General features: G+C 61.9%; 1 protein-coding gene across 19 annotated transcripts in view; it reads right to left on the minus strand.

Moving 5' to 3' along the window:
* The window catches only part of ABLIM2 (actin binding LIM protein family member 2), a 142283-nt gene that overhangs the window by 67776 nt on the left and 60753 nt on the right, over positions 1-13754 (minus strand). For all 19 annotated transcript variants that reach the window (XR_008421864.1, XR_008421862.1, XR_008421873.1 and 16 more), the window contains exons 6-7: positions 12027-12120; positions 1742-1829 (exon numbers count right to left, since the gene is read on the minus strand). Coding sequence is in view for 3 of the 19 variants with exons in the window: in XM_053901738.1 (XP_053757713.1) it covers positions 1742-1829; positions 12027-12120 (182 nt within the window). In the remaining 16 variants the exon portion in view is untranslated. The remainder of the gene's footprint in view (positions 1-1741; positions 1830-12026; positions 12121-13754) is intronic.

The raw sequence follows: 13754 nt of genomic DNA on the forward strand, positions 1-13754 counted from the left end.
CAGAGCCTGGAGCTGCTTCGGATTCTGTGTCTCCCTCTCTCTCTCTTTCTGTCCTTCCCCCACGCACGCTCCCTCCCTCTCTCTCTCTCTCTCTCTCAAAAATAAGCAAACATTAAAAAATTTTTAAAGATTAAAGAACCCCAACAAAATAGAAGTAAGAAAATGAAAACCATCTATAATCTCCGAGCCACTTCTGGCCGGGCAGCCTTCGGGCACACACGTGCATTGGTCGTAGAATGTGGATAATGTTGTACGTACGTATTTTTACGTCTTGGGAGCTTTGTTTTCGAGTCCTGCACATTTCCTCATACACTTAAACAGCAGAAGCGTAACCCTTAAGGGCTGCGTAGCATTCCACCACGTGGAAAGAGGATGGATCTGTCCCTGGCCGTGGGATGTGGGGTTTTCTCTCTAAGTCCCATTGGGGGGGGAGGGGGTCCACAGCACCCAAGTCCTAGCACGTCCCTCCTACTTGAGGACTCCAAGAAGTGAAGTCTCGGCTCAAAGGGTGTGGGCATTTTTAAGGCAATTTCCCAATTCTTGCCTCACCAGCCAGGTTCCTCACAACGTGGGTGTGCCCTTCGATTGTCAATCGAATGGGGGGAAATAGCATCTCGTTATTATTTTCATCCGGGTCTCCCCGACAATTCCTGGGAGTCAACAGCCCCTCCGTCATATTTATCAGGAAGGTGTTGCCCACGGTAGGGGTGCCGGTGGTAGCGGGGAGGGGGTGGCCTGTCTCACCATCCTCGAAGGCTGCAGGGCTCACCGGGCCCCCTGCTTCTCACAGCTTCGGCTGTACAGGATTCACCTGTCAATGCCTTCATGGCGCCCCAGCATCCAGGCGGACCAGGCAGGGTGGGGGCCGGGCCCCCCAAGGACCCCCTGGCCACAGGACTCCGGGGTTCCACAATGTACCACTGAAAAGCTCTGACCTGGGTTTTGACCCCTTGTCACACCGACCCGGAAATCTGAAGCTGGGAGAGGGATGGGACTGGTTCCAAGGTCCCACAGAAAGTCACGGGAGGGCCCGCTTTAGACACGGGGCGCCGGCCTCAGCCCAGAGCCATGACGAGCATCTTTATTCCCTGACACTGGGGCCCCTTGATGGCGAGCTCGTGTCCCCATGCTCGGTGTCGGGCAGGCCTGAAGGCACTATTTACAGCAGGGGTGGTGCCCGGGGCAAGGGGCCCCTCCCACCCAGACATCCGAGCAGCAGGGGGTGGGGTGGGGGCAGAGCAAAGGACCCCTTTCACGGACTCTCAAGCAGCGACTTGAGGAACAAGAGGGGACGCTGGGGACGAGGCCGTCCCAGCTGACATCAGCCCACGAGGTCCGGCTCAGAAAGGCAGGCCTGTCTGACACACCGCCCTGGGATGACCACCGCGTGAGGTCATGGAACAGCCCGTGTGTGGCCCTGCCGTCCGCCCAGCCCCGCTCTGCTCCCCTCCAGGGACGCTGGACACAGAGGGAGCATTGAGAAGCAATGGTGGCCGCAGAGAAGGGGCCCATCCTCTGGGGGAAGGTCCCCGCCCCCACGTCCCGGCCATCACCAGGTCCCACGGGTGCCGCCCGCACGCTGCCCGCCATCCCACCGCGTCGCCCGGGCAAGCCCGCTCGGGCTCTGCTCCCCCAGCCCCGGGTTGCGTGGCCGGCTTCCCAAGCAGCACTCGAGCTACCGCAGGTGACCCGCCAGCAATCCCCGGCCCTAGGGGACCGGGCGGCCTGGTCGTGTGCTCACCTTGAAGATACATCTCCTCGCCTTCCGCAAACATCCGGCCGCACCTGACACATAGCGCACACAAGGGGTGATAGTGTTTCTCTCCTGCCTGTGGGAAGAACGGAGCAGAGGTGTTTCCGCTGAAGGGAGGGTGGTCAAGGGAGCACGCCCGCACGTGGGGTCCTCAGGAGAAGCAGAGGGTGTGTCGGGGCCTCCCGTGCGCCCCGGGGGCTCGGGACGGCACCACGGAGAGTCCGGGGCCAGTGGGTGCTCCCAGGCTTTCTGGGGTGCTGAGTGGGGGGAGCAGAGACCCAGCTGTGCCGCCCGACGTCCCCAGGGGAGCAGGGCTATCGCCCCGCAAATCCTCACAAGGCAGGGGGGCCCGGTCCCGTCCATCTCTGTAGCTGGCAGGGGGGCGGCGGTGGGGGATGGCAGAGGGGAGGCCGGAGCTAACGTGATTTCCCCAGGTGGAGGCACAGGACGAGTGGGGTGAAAGACGATTAGTCACGGTCCCACGGGTCCCTGTACTGCTCAGGCTTCTTACTTAGCATCTACTATTTTTATAATTCCTAACATCACCATTGGACTAGGTGGAAACATTAACACCGGAATAACCTGAACAGGTTATGGTGGCTGGTCTGGCTTCGTTCTACGTGGTGCAGGGCAATCACCCCAGAAGAGCGTACTGGGCGCCTCTTGGTGGCCATACCCTCCACCCTGGGGAAGGCGGGCCGCGCTAAGGCCCGTGCCTCACTCTTTCCCAAAATGGCAAGAAGGCTGAGCATCACTCCCAGGGTGTGAGCCGGTAATAACCGGTTCCCTGAAGGAGCTGGGAGTGGGGGAACCGCATCAGGAACAGCTCGCCCCATCACTGGTGCCCCCGGCGGAAGCCTGGCCCAAGGGGACCCCTGTGCGAGGAGGAATCCAGAGCTCGCTCCCCTCCCGAGTGGGGTGCCCACGGGCATGGCCCACCGGTGTCTCCGGGCAAAGCTCTAAGATGCTGTGCCACCCCCCCCCAAAACCCCGTCTGCCTCAGGAAGCTGTTCCCCCAGGAGTGCCGCCCCCGCTCCTGCCCGGGGGCCCTGAATGTTCTTTATCTCATCTCAAAGGTGCCTCCTCCTGAAAGCCTCCCGGGCACTCCTCCCTCCTGGGCTCCTGCAGTTCCCTCTTCCCCACCTGGGGGGCAGGGCCCCGCCACGGCCACTGCTAGTTGTGGGGGTCTGTCGGGGGAGCAGGTCACACGGCAGCCCTGGCCCAGGCAGAACCGGGGCAAAGCAGCCATTCTGGGGACTTAAAAAATGTTTTTAATGTTTATTTATTTTCGGGAAAGAGAGAGAGACAGAGCGTGAGCGGGGGAGGGGCAGAGAGAGAGGGAGACACAGAATCTGAAACAGGCTCCAGGCTCCGAGCTGTCGGCACAGAGCCCGACGCGGGCCTCGAACCCACGAACCACGAGATCGTGACCTGAGCCCAAGTCGGACGCCCAACCGACGGAGCCTCCCAGGCGGCCCTGCAGTGATTTAAACATTGTGCCCCTGGACCTGTCCTCACACCCACGTCACCCAGGCCCCCCCTTCACCCTGGGTGGGGGGCGGACTCTGTGACCTCAAACAGCAGGGGTTCTGTGACAGCCGCGTGCAGGAGAAAGCTCGCCCTGGAGGGAAAACAGACCGTGGGGTGTACACGAGGCCTCTACGAGTCAGGTCTACACCTGAGTAGGAGGAGAGAGAAAAATGCGGGGCTGGTTTCTAAGACAACAGGCTCGAAACCCCAACCAGGCGGATGAGACTCATCCGGAGGGGAGACGCAGCCCTGGGCCGCTGTGAGGGGGCCGGCCCTGTGTCCACACTCTCTGCCATCCGGGAAGCGTTCTCGTCCCCGGCCTGGCGAACGTCCCCACCTCCAAAAATAAAGGCGACTCGGCGACCGTTACTACAGCTCGAGCAGAGGCCCTTTTGCGCACTAACCTGTCTCCACCCTCCAGAAGCCCTACGAGGCACATTATTGTCCTCATTTTCCGCATGGTGCACAGAGAGGCGGAGGAAGCTGGGGAAGGTCACACAGCACGCAGGTGGCAGAACAGGAGTGGAGCCCAGGAGTGTGGCCCTTTGTGGCCTCTCAGCCCCCGGCCTGGCGGTCCCGGCTCCAGGGTGCTGACCCCGACCTCACATGCCCCCCAGTCCCCGCCCTAGGCAATCAACACGGAGACTCCCTGAGCGCGAGTCGAGAAACAGACGCTAAAGAGTACGGATTCCATCCGCGTGAAGTTCAGGATGAGGCAGACGAGTCTGGTTTGTCAGGGTGGTGGCTGCCCCCGGGGGTCCCGGGGGGCTGGGCACATCCTCCTTCCTGACCTGGGTGCCGGGCACACCCACGAGTCTGGCTTGTGGGCATTTACCAAGCTGCGCACGTGTGATCTGCGCACTCCTCTGTGGGACATGCCAGCAAGAGCCGAGACTGTACGTCTCTTAGAGGAGGACACGGGAGCACATCTTCGCGACCCCAGATTTAGCAACAGAGCCCTGGGTTTCACACCAAAGGCATGAGCAGCAACAACGAAAACAGATTCTTTTTTTCACGAAAGTTAAAACTATCGCGCATCTGAGGACACCGTCGGGAATGTGGAAAGACAGCCCGTAGAAGGGGAGAAAACATTTGAAATCGTAGATCTGACGAGGGCTTCGCATCCAGAATGGAGACTTCTCACAGCCCAGCAGCAAAGAGAAGACCGGTCCAATGAGAAAACGGGCAAAGGACCGGAAGAGCCATTTTTCCAAAGAAGGTGCACAAACGGCCAGGAAGCACGTAGAGGATGCCCCCACATCGCCACCGCGGAGGGAGTGCAGATCCAAACCCCAACGAGAGGCCGCTCCGCACCCGTGAGGGCGGCTGTAATCAAAGCGAACCGAGCCAGAGCGGGAAGTCAGCGCCGGCGAGGACGTGGGGCAGCCGGGGCCCCCGTGCACCTGCGGCAGGGACGTGACTGGGGCAGCGCCCGGTGCCTGGGAAGGTGACACAGTTACCACGTGACCCAGCAGTTCTGCTGGTGGGAGTGAGAAAACCGACGGTCGTGGTAAGCAAAGCGAACCCAGGTCTGCCCCGCAGCCCGCGTGTGAACGTCCACGGCAGCGATTTTCAGAGGCCACAGGGTGCAAACGGTCCAAACTGTGGCCCATCCACACAACGGAATATTAGCCAGCCTTAGAAGGGAAGGAGACCTGACTCGTGGGGCCCCTGATGTCAAGGTGGGACGCCAGAGCTCTGTCTCCGCCACGTGAGGACACAGGGAGAATCTGGTGGCCGTCTGCGGTCCGGGGGGGGGGGGGGGACTGTCCCCAGGAACCGAATGGGCCGGCACCTGAATTGTGGCTTGCTGCGCAGGGAAAGACGTGGCCTGGGGTCTCAGCACACAGGGTCCAGCGTGGCTGCAGCAGCCCCAGCAGCCCAGGACGGGCGATAGAGTCAAACGTCAAGGCGCCCTCACTCCTCGTATCAACCCCCACCACGGCCACAGTGACCGGACATTCCTCGTCATCGGAACGCTGCCGCACCCCTGCTCTCGCAGGCGTCTCCTCCCAGTTGCCACGCAGGAAAGGCCTCGAACGCCAGTACCCGTCGCCCAGCCCCCCGCCGGGCAGGTGGCCCAGCCCCTTGCTAGTTGGGTCTCTCAAGATGGCTCAGGTGTTTTTAAAGAATATTAAAAGCCCATGAGATTTTTTTCGGTGCGTGGTTTTAAAAAGATGTCTTGTGCCTTCTGACAAGCGGCTGTCATCGTTAATGAGACAGAACAACGCTCATGAGGAATACAGGAACTCTGGCTCCAGGGGCACGCAAAAAACACCGTGTCTTACTCAGAAGCAAGTGGGAGCCGAGCCTGGAGCACAGCCCACGGCCGGCACGCAGGGGCGACCAGCACTGGGGACCGGGGGCAATGCCTCTGGGCTCCAGAGACCCCCGCCCCTCCCTCCCTCACCCGGCCACGGCAGCACAGAGGGACAGCCCTCGACCGTGACATGCCCGGCACGCGTGAGGCAGGCGTCCCCTCATCCCTGGATTCCAGACCGCCGAGGGCGGGGCCTGTGCCGCGTCGAGGCCCCCCACCGGGCCACACGGCTCCCGGGGGGCCAGGCGTCCACATCCTCCAGCCCGATTCAAAGCTGAGTTTCCTCGTTGACTGCCTAGAACCGAGTCCGGATCTTAAAAGGCCTCGTCACCAGCCAACATGACGAAATCTACGTCGAAGCTCATCAAAACCTTCGGCAGGAGCCGCACAGACTTCCCAGGGCAGCTGCACAAATGCCCTCCTGCCGGGAGCCGCCTCCCCGCGAGAAGCCCAGCTCCTCGCCATGCGGGGCCATCTGCAGCCCCCTCCCCAGAGGGGAGCCCTGACCTCACCCCTGCCACTCTCCCGCGGCTGACCCCACGTGTTCATGCTCAGGGTGGGGTCTCTGCCCGGAACGCATGTCGCCGGGCTGAGCCAGCTCGCTCCCTCGCGCTCCCTCTCCTTCTCCTGCTCCCTCTCCCTCGTTCCCGCCGCCGCCGTCGAGCCCCATCTAGGTCATGCCCTTCAGGAGCACCGCACGCTGTCCCCTTGTTCTCCACGGTCCCCCAGGCCCTGCAGCAGAGCCACGTGCAGGAGTGGGCTGGTAGAGACAAGTTGTTCCTAAGTGGCCCCTACAGGACAAAAGGAGGGTTTGGACCAAGTGAGTGTGGGAGCAGATGAATCATCCCTTCTACCTTTGGGTGTGTCCGTGGGCATATCAGCGTATCACGGCTCTAAGAGGCCCTCAGCAAAGGCCTCGGCTCAGTGCCCTTGCCCGGCACCTCAGACCCAGAAGACCAGGGGACACGGCCCCACCGGCGTAGATGCAGTGGGAAGGGTAAAGACCCAGGCTCCCATTCGTTACTGGATGCATGAGCAGGGGCACGGTATCAGGCTAAGAGCACGTCGCACACTGGGTCTCTGTCTGTGTCAGTGTGTGCCTGTATCCGCGTGTATATCTGGGTGTATCTGCGTGTATCTGTGTGTGCCTGTAATGTGTGTCTATACCTGCGTGTGCCCCTGTATCTGTGTGTGTCTGTGTATGCACTCCTGTATCTGTGTGTGTATTTGTGTGTGTGCGTGTGCCTGTGTTCATCTGCGTACGTGTGTGCACAACCTAAAATGGTGATTTCTAAACGCCAATGGTAGTTAGTCTGGGTGATGTCATTTATTACGGATGATTTTTCAGTTTACTCTATGATAAACAGGTATTGGTTCTGAATATGTTTGTTAAATAAACGCAGCCATTAAATTGCAAAAAGAGGGGGAGAAGGTAGGGCCTGGGGAAGTTGACTTTGCTTCTGTCCTGAGATAATGCGTTTATTTCTCTGGAACATATGGTTTGTTTTCTCCCAGTGATAAAAGTCACGCCCGCGTAGGAGGGCGAAATGGGACATGCCGAAGGAAGACAAGAGAAAGCAAGTAACCGATGCCCCGCAGTGACAGTGGTGGTTTACGTGAAGTGCAGAAACGTTTAGCTGGCTGCCTGACCCAGGGTGGGAGCTGGCCAGGGTGCCCCCTCCCACCAGGGCTCCTAGCGGGGAGGCATCGAGCCCAGGCTCCAGCCCGGGGCGGGGGGGTGGGAGTGGGGGAGGACACAACGCATGTTCAGAGGGTCTGGAGGTGAGTGGTGGGTTGAGGGAGATGGAAAGACGGGAAGGCAGGCAGGGGGAGGGAGAGAGGGAGGGAGGAATTCATTAGTGGTCCCAGAGGTACCCTGGGCTTCTGGTTACCATGGAGACAGGCAGGCTGCACCAGGCAGGAGGGGCTCAGACAGCAGCAAGGCAGGGGTTAAGGAGGGCGGGGCCAGTCCCCGCCCCCGCGCACTCCCACCTGTGCAGGGAAGCATTCCAGCCAAAGGAGAATAAGGCAGGGGTGGGGTGATGGGGAGGACCGAGCCAGGGACTCTCCCTCACTCAGCACCCCCTTATCAGACTCTGGTCTAGCTGGTCTGGCTGACACCGCTGTCCCTGGCAGGCAGTTCTCCAGCCACCTTTTAGCCCTGCCCCGGGGGGCGAGTCCATCCCTGGAGCCAGCCCTGCAGAGGACCGCCCGGGGCCCCCACCCCCACCCCAGCCCTCCCCACACTCCCAGACGCCCGTCTCGGCAGTAGGGTGGGGGCACACGGCCCCTGCGAGTCCCCACCAGACCCACGAGGCTCCTCCACCTGCGCCCCAGCGCGCGGCAGGGGACGCCCCGAGACACGCAGGATGCGAGAAAACACGCAGAAAGGGAGGCTGCAGATTTGGGAGTAGCTGAGGCAGGGGGAGGAAGGGCCCCACCGTCGCCACCGAACGCACACTTCGCGGGCAGACAGGCGGGCTCTGGGGCGCCTGGCACTGACATGGCATGCTGCCCGACGCACACAGACGCGGCACAGATCGATGGCTCCCGCGGGCGGGGAGGGGGGCCCGGGCTGCTCTCCGGCTCGGGCTCCGAGGGCAGGAAAGCTCTGAGTGTGACACACATCTCACGGGAGGACAGAACGGGGTGGGGGGACGACAGGGGCGTCGGGGGGGGTCTCACCTGGCCGACGTGGCCCAGCTCCTCGCGAGCCCACCCTCCTGCAACCCGGCGCGGCCCCTCCGGCCTCACCACCGGCCCTCCGAAGCGCCCGGCCAGGCTCCCTACCTGCACGGGGTCCTCGCGACGGAGCCCGGTCCGATCGGCCGGCCCCCACTGCCCCTGTCCAGCGCCCGCGCCCCAGACAGTCAGCTGGAACGGACGGCGTGCCCGTGAGGACGGCCAGCCCCCGCCTTCAGCCAGCGGTCCGGATCCTTCTCCCTTCTTTCTCCTGCCACCCGCCACCGGCCGCCCCCAAGAGCCCACGGCCCTCCCGGCGGGGCGCCAGCACGCTCCGGGCCAAGTTCAGGTGACGCCGCCGTGGCGGCTGCTCCCCTTCCGCGGAGTCGGGCTCGTCTCTGCCCGCCCGCAGCTGCCACCTCGCGAGGAGGCTGCTCAGAGCTTTGCAGAGCCCGCCGACTCAGCCGCGCCAGGGAGCTCGCGAACAAAAGCATGAATCTTCCCCGGGAGGCCCCGTATCCTCCACCGACGAGGAGGAAAACCCGGACCTGTTTTTCTCCTGCTCTTCGCAATGAGGACGGTCCCCTGCCTGAGGGCAAACCAGAGTGCACCGGAGGGGCTCAGGCACCGAGCCCCCCCACGTTCTGTATTTGGCCCAGCATTAAGCATCAGGCCCCGCGGTGCAGACGGGGTCACCCTTCCCCCTCGACCCCTCAAGGGGAGCCCCACTGACTGCCCGGTGACAGTAAGGAAGCCCCCAGCCCCCGTTACTGGGCTGGAGAACACTTCACACACGACGTCTCATTGAATCCCTGAGGTTCTGGAGTGTTCTCTGGGTCAGGGCAGGCAGCAGGGTCGAGGTCAGGCGTCCACCCCTGCCCCAGGGCACAGTGACCGGAGCCCACGGTTGCCAGGAAGCAGGCCAGGCTAGATCCACACTCGTGCCACAGAGCAAGAGCTCAGCGCCCCCCGAGCCCGAGACGCACCCCGCTGGCAGCCGTCAGGTATCCCAGTGGGGCACGGTGCTAACACCAAGTGCAAAGCAGCGTTCACACCCCACGAGGGGACCGGACGGCACCGGGAGCCCGGGGCGGCCTGGGTTCCAGTCTGGCTCCGCCACCTGCTTGGAGGTGGCCGACGGCCCAGCACAGATGCGCGGGGAGCCCAGGAGACAGCGGAAGGTCGGGACCAAACTTCGCGGGGAACAGAGAGAAACGGTTTGAGCTGCTGGCCGTGGAGTCCTGTCCCCAATGTTTACGGCGCCACGTGGAACCCCAGAGAGGGCGTAGCCTCCGTCCACAGATTCGGAGAGTGTGGGTATAAGCGTTAGGTATGGTCACTACCCCGCTAACAGGGTAAAAGACGCCCTCAGACTAAATGCCAACAGTTTCGTCACGTGACCCGCATGCCCAGACAGAGCTGAAGGTCAAAGACCCCGTGTGGAACCAGGCAGCGCGTGGAAAGCGGCTACGACGCAGGCGTTGGGGTCCGCTCAGCCGTCGGAAAGACCAGCTTCAAGGGCCGGAAGAAAGTCACGAGAGCGAGCGAGGACCCACGTTCCCAGCTGTCGAACCAGCTCGGATTCCACAGAGACCACACTCACCGTGGGGGATGGGACACCAAGCTCTGCAGGTAAGAGGGTAAATTAGAATGATCTTTCTGGAAAGCGCTTCGCAAGCATCAAGACTCTTGTAAAGTTCATAGTTGCTGGCTGAACTTCGACATTTCTGGGAATAAATCTTAAGAAAAATTAGAAATGCAAAAAAAGAAAAAGATGTTCATCTCAGTGCTGTTTATTGTAGTAAAAAAAGAAAGAAAAGAAAACTAGGAAGCCATGCTCCGCCTGACAATAAACCATCAGCTTACTGGGTTCTGGAATAGTCCTAGGGCAGAAGATAACGCAAGACGGAGCCACGCTCAGTGTGGATGAGACTTGAAAACCCGCCCCGTGAGAAAGCAGCCAGTCAGAGGGCCACACGCCGTCTGACCCCATTTGTGTGACTGTGCAGAACAGGTAAGTCTAGAGAGACAGAGGCCGTGGTGTCAGGGCTGGGTGGGGCGGGAACAGCCAGGACCTCGGGTTCTCCTGGAGGTGCCGGAAACGCTCTAAAACAACGGCACGAGGTGCGTGCGTCGACGCAGAAACTGACGGCCACGGAGCCGCACGTGAGCTATGTTCCAATCGAGCGGTTTGAGAAAAGGCCCATGCAAATGGGTGACGGGCATTGAGGAGGGCACGTGTTGGGACGAGCACTGGGTGTCGTATGTAAGCGATGAAACACGGGCATCTACCCCCAAAACCAGGAGCACGCTCTACACCCTGTGTGTTAGCCACCTTGATGATGAATTAGATTAAGAGTAAATAAATAAAAATAAAAAATAAAAAAAAAATTTAAAAGCCCATCTTACAAAACAAAAACGAAAACAGGAGAATCTGCTAAGGAGGAAATGTGAACCGGACAGAATCAGGATATAACGCACAAACAGTTTGGTCTGAACTGTAATTACGTCAAGAGAGAAAAAACTGGAAGGAAACCAGCCGAGAAGCGAAGCTACCCCGGATCACATTACCCGCGGCTCTCCCCTTCTCTGGACTCTGCACCCTGTCCCCAGTCCGCACGCGTGTGACCACACCCATCCTCGGGCCCCTCCGCAGAGGCAGGGCTGCCCCCACCATGCTGGTCTCCAGGGTTTCCCACCCCGGGAATGAGGAGAGGGGCAGGTCTGCTGCCTGTGGGTGTGATACCCCTCTCCCCTCTCCCCTTCCCACCCCTGGGTGCAGGGGCAAGAGAGGGCTGGGGTGGAAAGAGGTGGGGCTGAGGGCCTGCAGCAACTCTGTCCCCGTCACTCAGATGCCAGGTGTAATTTCGAGAAAAGCAACTCAGAGTTCCAGGTATGATTCCACTGCAGCACCTGAGACCCCGCTCGTGGGCCAGGCACTGGCTGTGGGTACAGGCAGGGCAGACATCCTTGGGGACGCGAGGGGCACCCCACGTGTCCCACTGTCCCTGGCCCCCAGGCACTCCCTGGCTCAAAAGCCTTTGTCGGGGATGGCCGGGGGGGGCCCCCTATCTTCCCGCCCCCGGGGGCTCCTCTGTGACCCCCCTCCCTGTCCCCTGAGGCCCCCGTCACCTGTGCCTTCCCCATGGACAAAGCCAAGGAGGGGCTGAAGAATGGATACGGGGACGAGCTGGGTCTGACGACCAGGTGGCTGGGGTTCGGTCGTCCCATGAGATGTATCTTGGGAACAAATGTACCGAAGTGCATGATATATGTTACTTCCACAAAGAGACACAGCCACGTAACTCCCACCGGGATCAAAAGACACAGCGTGGGCACCCCAGAAAGCCTGCCTGCCCCGTGGCTGCCGTGTGACCGGGCCTGCCGGGAGACCACTCTAGGCTTCCTACGGGCACCCGGTCCTGCCGCCTGGACCTCCTGCAGGTCTCAGACCCCCATCTAGATGCGGAAGGGCTGGACCCAGATCTCAACCCTTCCCACCGACTCCATCAGCTTGCAGAGGGCACAGGGGAGACTGTCCGGAGAGGGCTTCCTGGAGGAGGTGGCCCCCAGCGAGCAGGCCCCGGAAGGCTGAGGAAGCTGTCTTCCGGCAGAGCCGAGAGGAGTGAGGAGGCAAGGGCTCGGGGGCACGTATCCTTGCGCGCACACACAGGAACACGGGGCTCCGCGCGAGGCACAGAGCAGGACCTGCCCGGAGAGGGCGCCCGGAGGCCCACTCACCTCCAGCACGTGCCCCGTGATGTACTTCTCACAGCCGTCACAGCGGATGCCGAACTTGGTGTGGTAGTCGGTCTCGCAGTAGGGCAGCCCGTCCCTGCAACGAGACGGGCGGTCAGGACGCGCGGGGGCTTCACCCCGGGGCCCCCGAGACCCCACAGCCGTTGCCAACGAGAGGGACCGCGTCAAAGGGGGAAACGCCACTTCCTCCTACTCCAGATGGCCACCATCAGCGTTTCCTGGGCGCTTTGGGTGCCAGCACACCTCCTCCACCGCCGCCCTGGCCCCACGAGAAATGCCGGGAAGAGGGGCCCGTTTTACAGGGGCAGAAACTGAGGCGCACAGAGCGGGGCGCCCCGGGCCCAGCAGTGGAGCTGGGGGGGGGGGGCAGAGGTGGCAGCCGCCTCCGGAGGCTCAGCCGAGAGAATAAAAGCCGTATCTGGGAAATCAAAGATGTTTCCAGGGACGTGGCTCTTGCTTCCGGTTCATTCTGTCCCACCTTCGGCATCTGGGTGGGAGGCGGCCTATTTACTCAGCAGGTGGCTTCCCACTCCCTCCGAAAGGGGTCCGGGCTGCCCTACGAGACCACGAGCCACAAAGGGTGTGTGACGAACCATCAGGGCCTGGCACTTGGGCTGGGTTGGGACAACCCTCGCTGTCCCCGGCTGTGGTGGCAGAGGCATCCGGCTGCGAGGGAGGGAGCGGGAGGGCCACAGGGCACGCGTATCTGCCGCGGGTGCTGTTCGTGGCGTGGGGCACACCGCGTGTGGGGCACTGCTCCCGAGTACTGGGCGGGCTTGGGCGGGCTTTGGTCCGGTTTTCGGGGTGCTGACGAGGGAACACAGTGCAGGCACGTCGCCCGGCACAGCATGGGACACGTGGTGGGAGCCCCTCTACCAGCGACTGCAATGACTATTTTGAGGTCAACACAGCACGGCGGGAGGCCGTGTGGCGGCGAAGTGAACAGGCTTGCCCTCAAACGCCAAGGCCCAGCTGTGTGCCCCTGGGCAGGTCACTTAACCTCTCTGAGCCTCAGCTTCCCCAGCTGTGAAATGGGAGAGGTGACCGTAAGGTCTAAAGAAGAGAAGGTGTGGTCAGCGCCTAGCACAGGGCAGGCACTCGCCAACTGGTGGCCGAGGCCGCTGTCGTTGCTGACCGGGGCTGGCCCTCGGCCCCGCCCAGCGGGAGTCGGGCGCAGAGGCCACGGGCACGCGGGGACACCCGCTGCCCCAGGGCATCCCCCCTCCCCCCACTGCCAAAGCTGCCACGTTCCTCCCAGTGTGGTCGTGACTGGTTTCCAGGTTTCCAGCTGCCGACAGGGGTAAGCTTCTCGAGCTGTGGGGAGACCGCAGCTAATGCCGCTGTCTTTCCCTCAAAGCTCTGGACCTTCTGTTGGTCCCAAGGCCTCAGGCAGGAGAGGAAGGGTGGGGGGGGTGGGGTTCAAGCCCCCGGGGCCGTGGTGGCCGCAGGGCATTTCTCCGACCCCCCCCCAGCCTCGGAGGGAGGAAGCGCTGCCTTCCAGCAGAGGAGCCTGTAAATCGAGCCCTCAGGATCTGCTTTCAAAGGCCTGCTGACCTCAGGGCCCCTGTTATCCCCCACTGGGAACGGTTGTGCCCCAAACCCAGGAGGTTCAAAGATAACGTCTCCATGGCAACACCCACGCAGCCTCCCCGACAATTCTGGGACAGCTCTGAAGGCCGCTGAGTGACAGGCGTGCGTGTGGGTGGGCTC

Source organism: Panthera pardus, unplaced genomic scaffold (assembly GCF_024362965.1).
Source record: "Panthera pardus isolate Hobbes unplaced genomic scaffold, ASM2436296v1 HiC_scaffold_13, whole genome shotgun sequence".
In the NCBI taxonomy this organism is placed as follows: domain Eukaryota; kingdom Metazoa; phylum Chordata; class Mammalia; order Carnivora; family Felidae; genus Panthera; species Panthera pardus.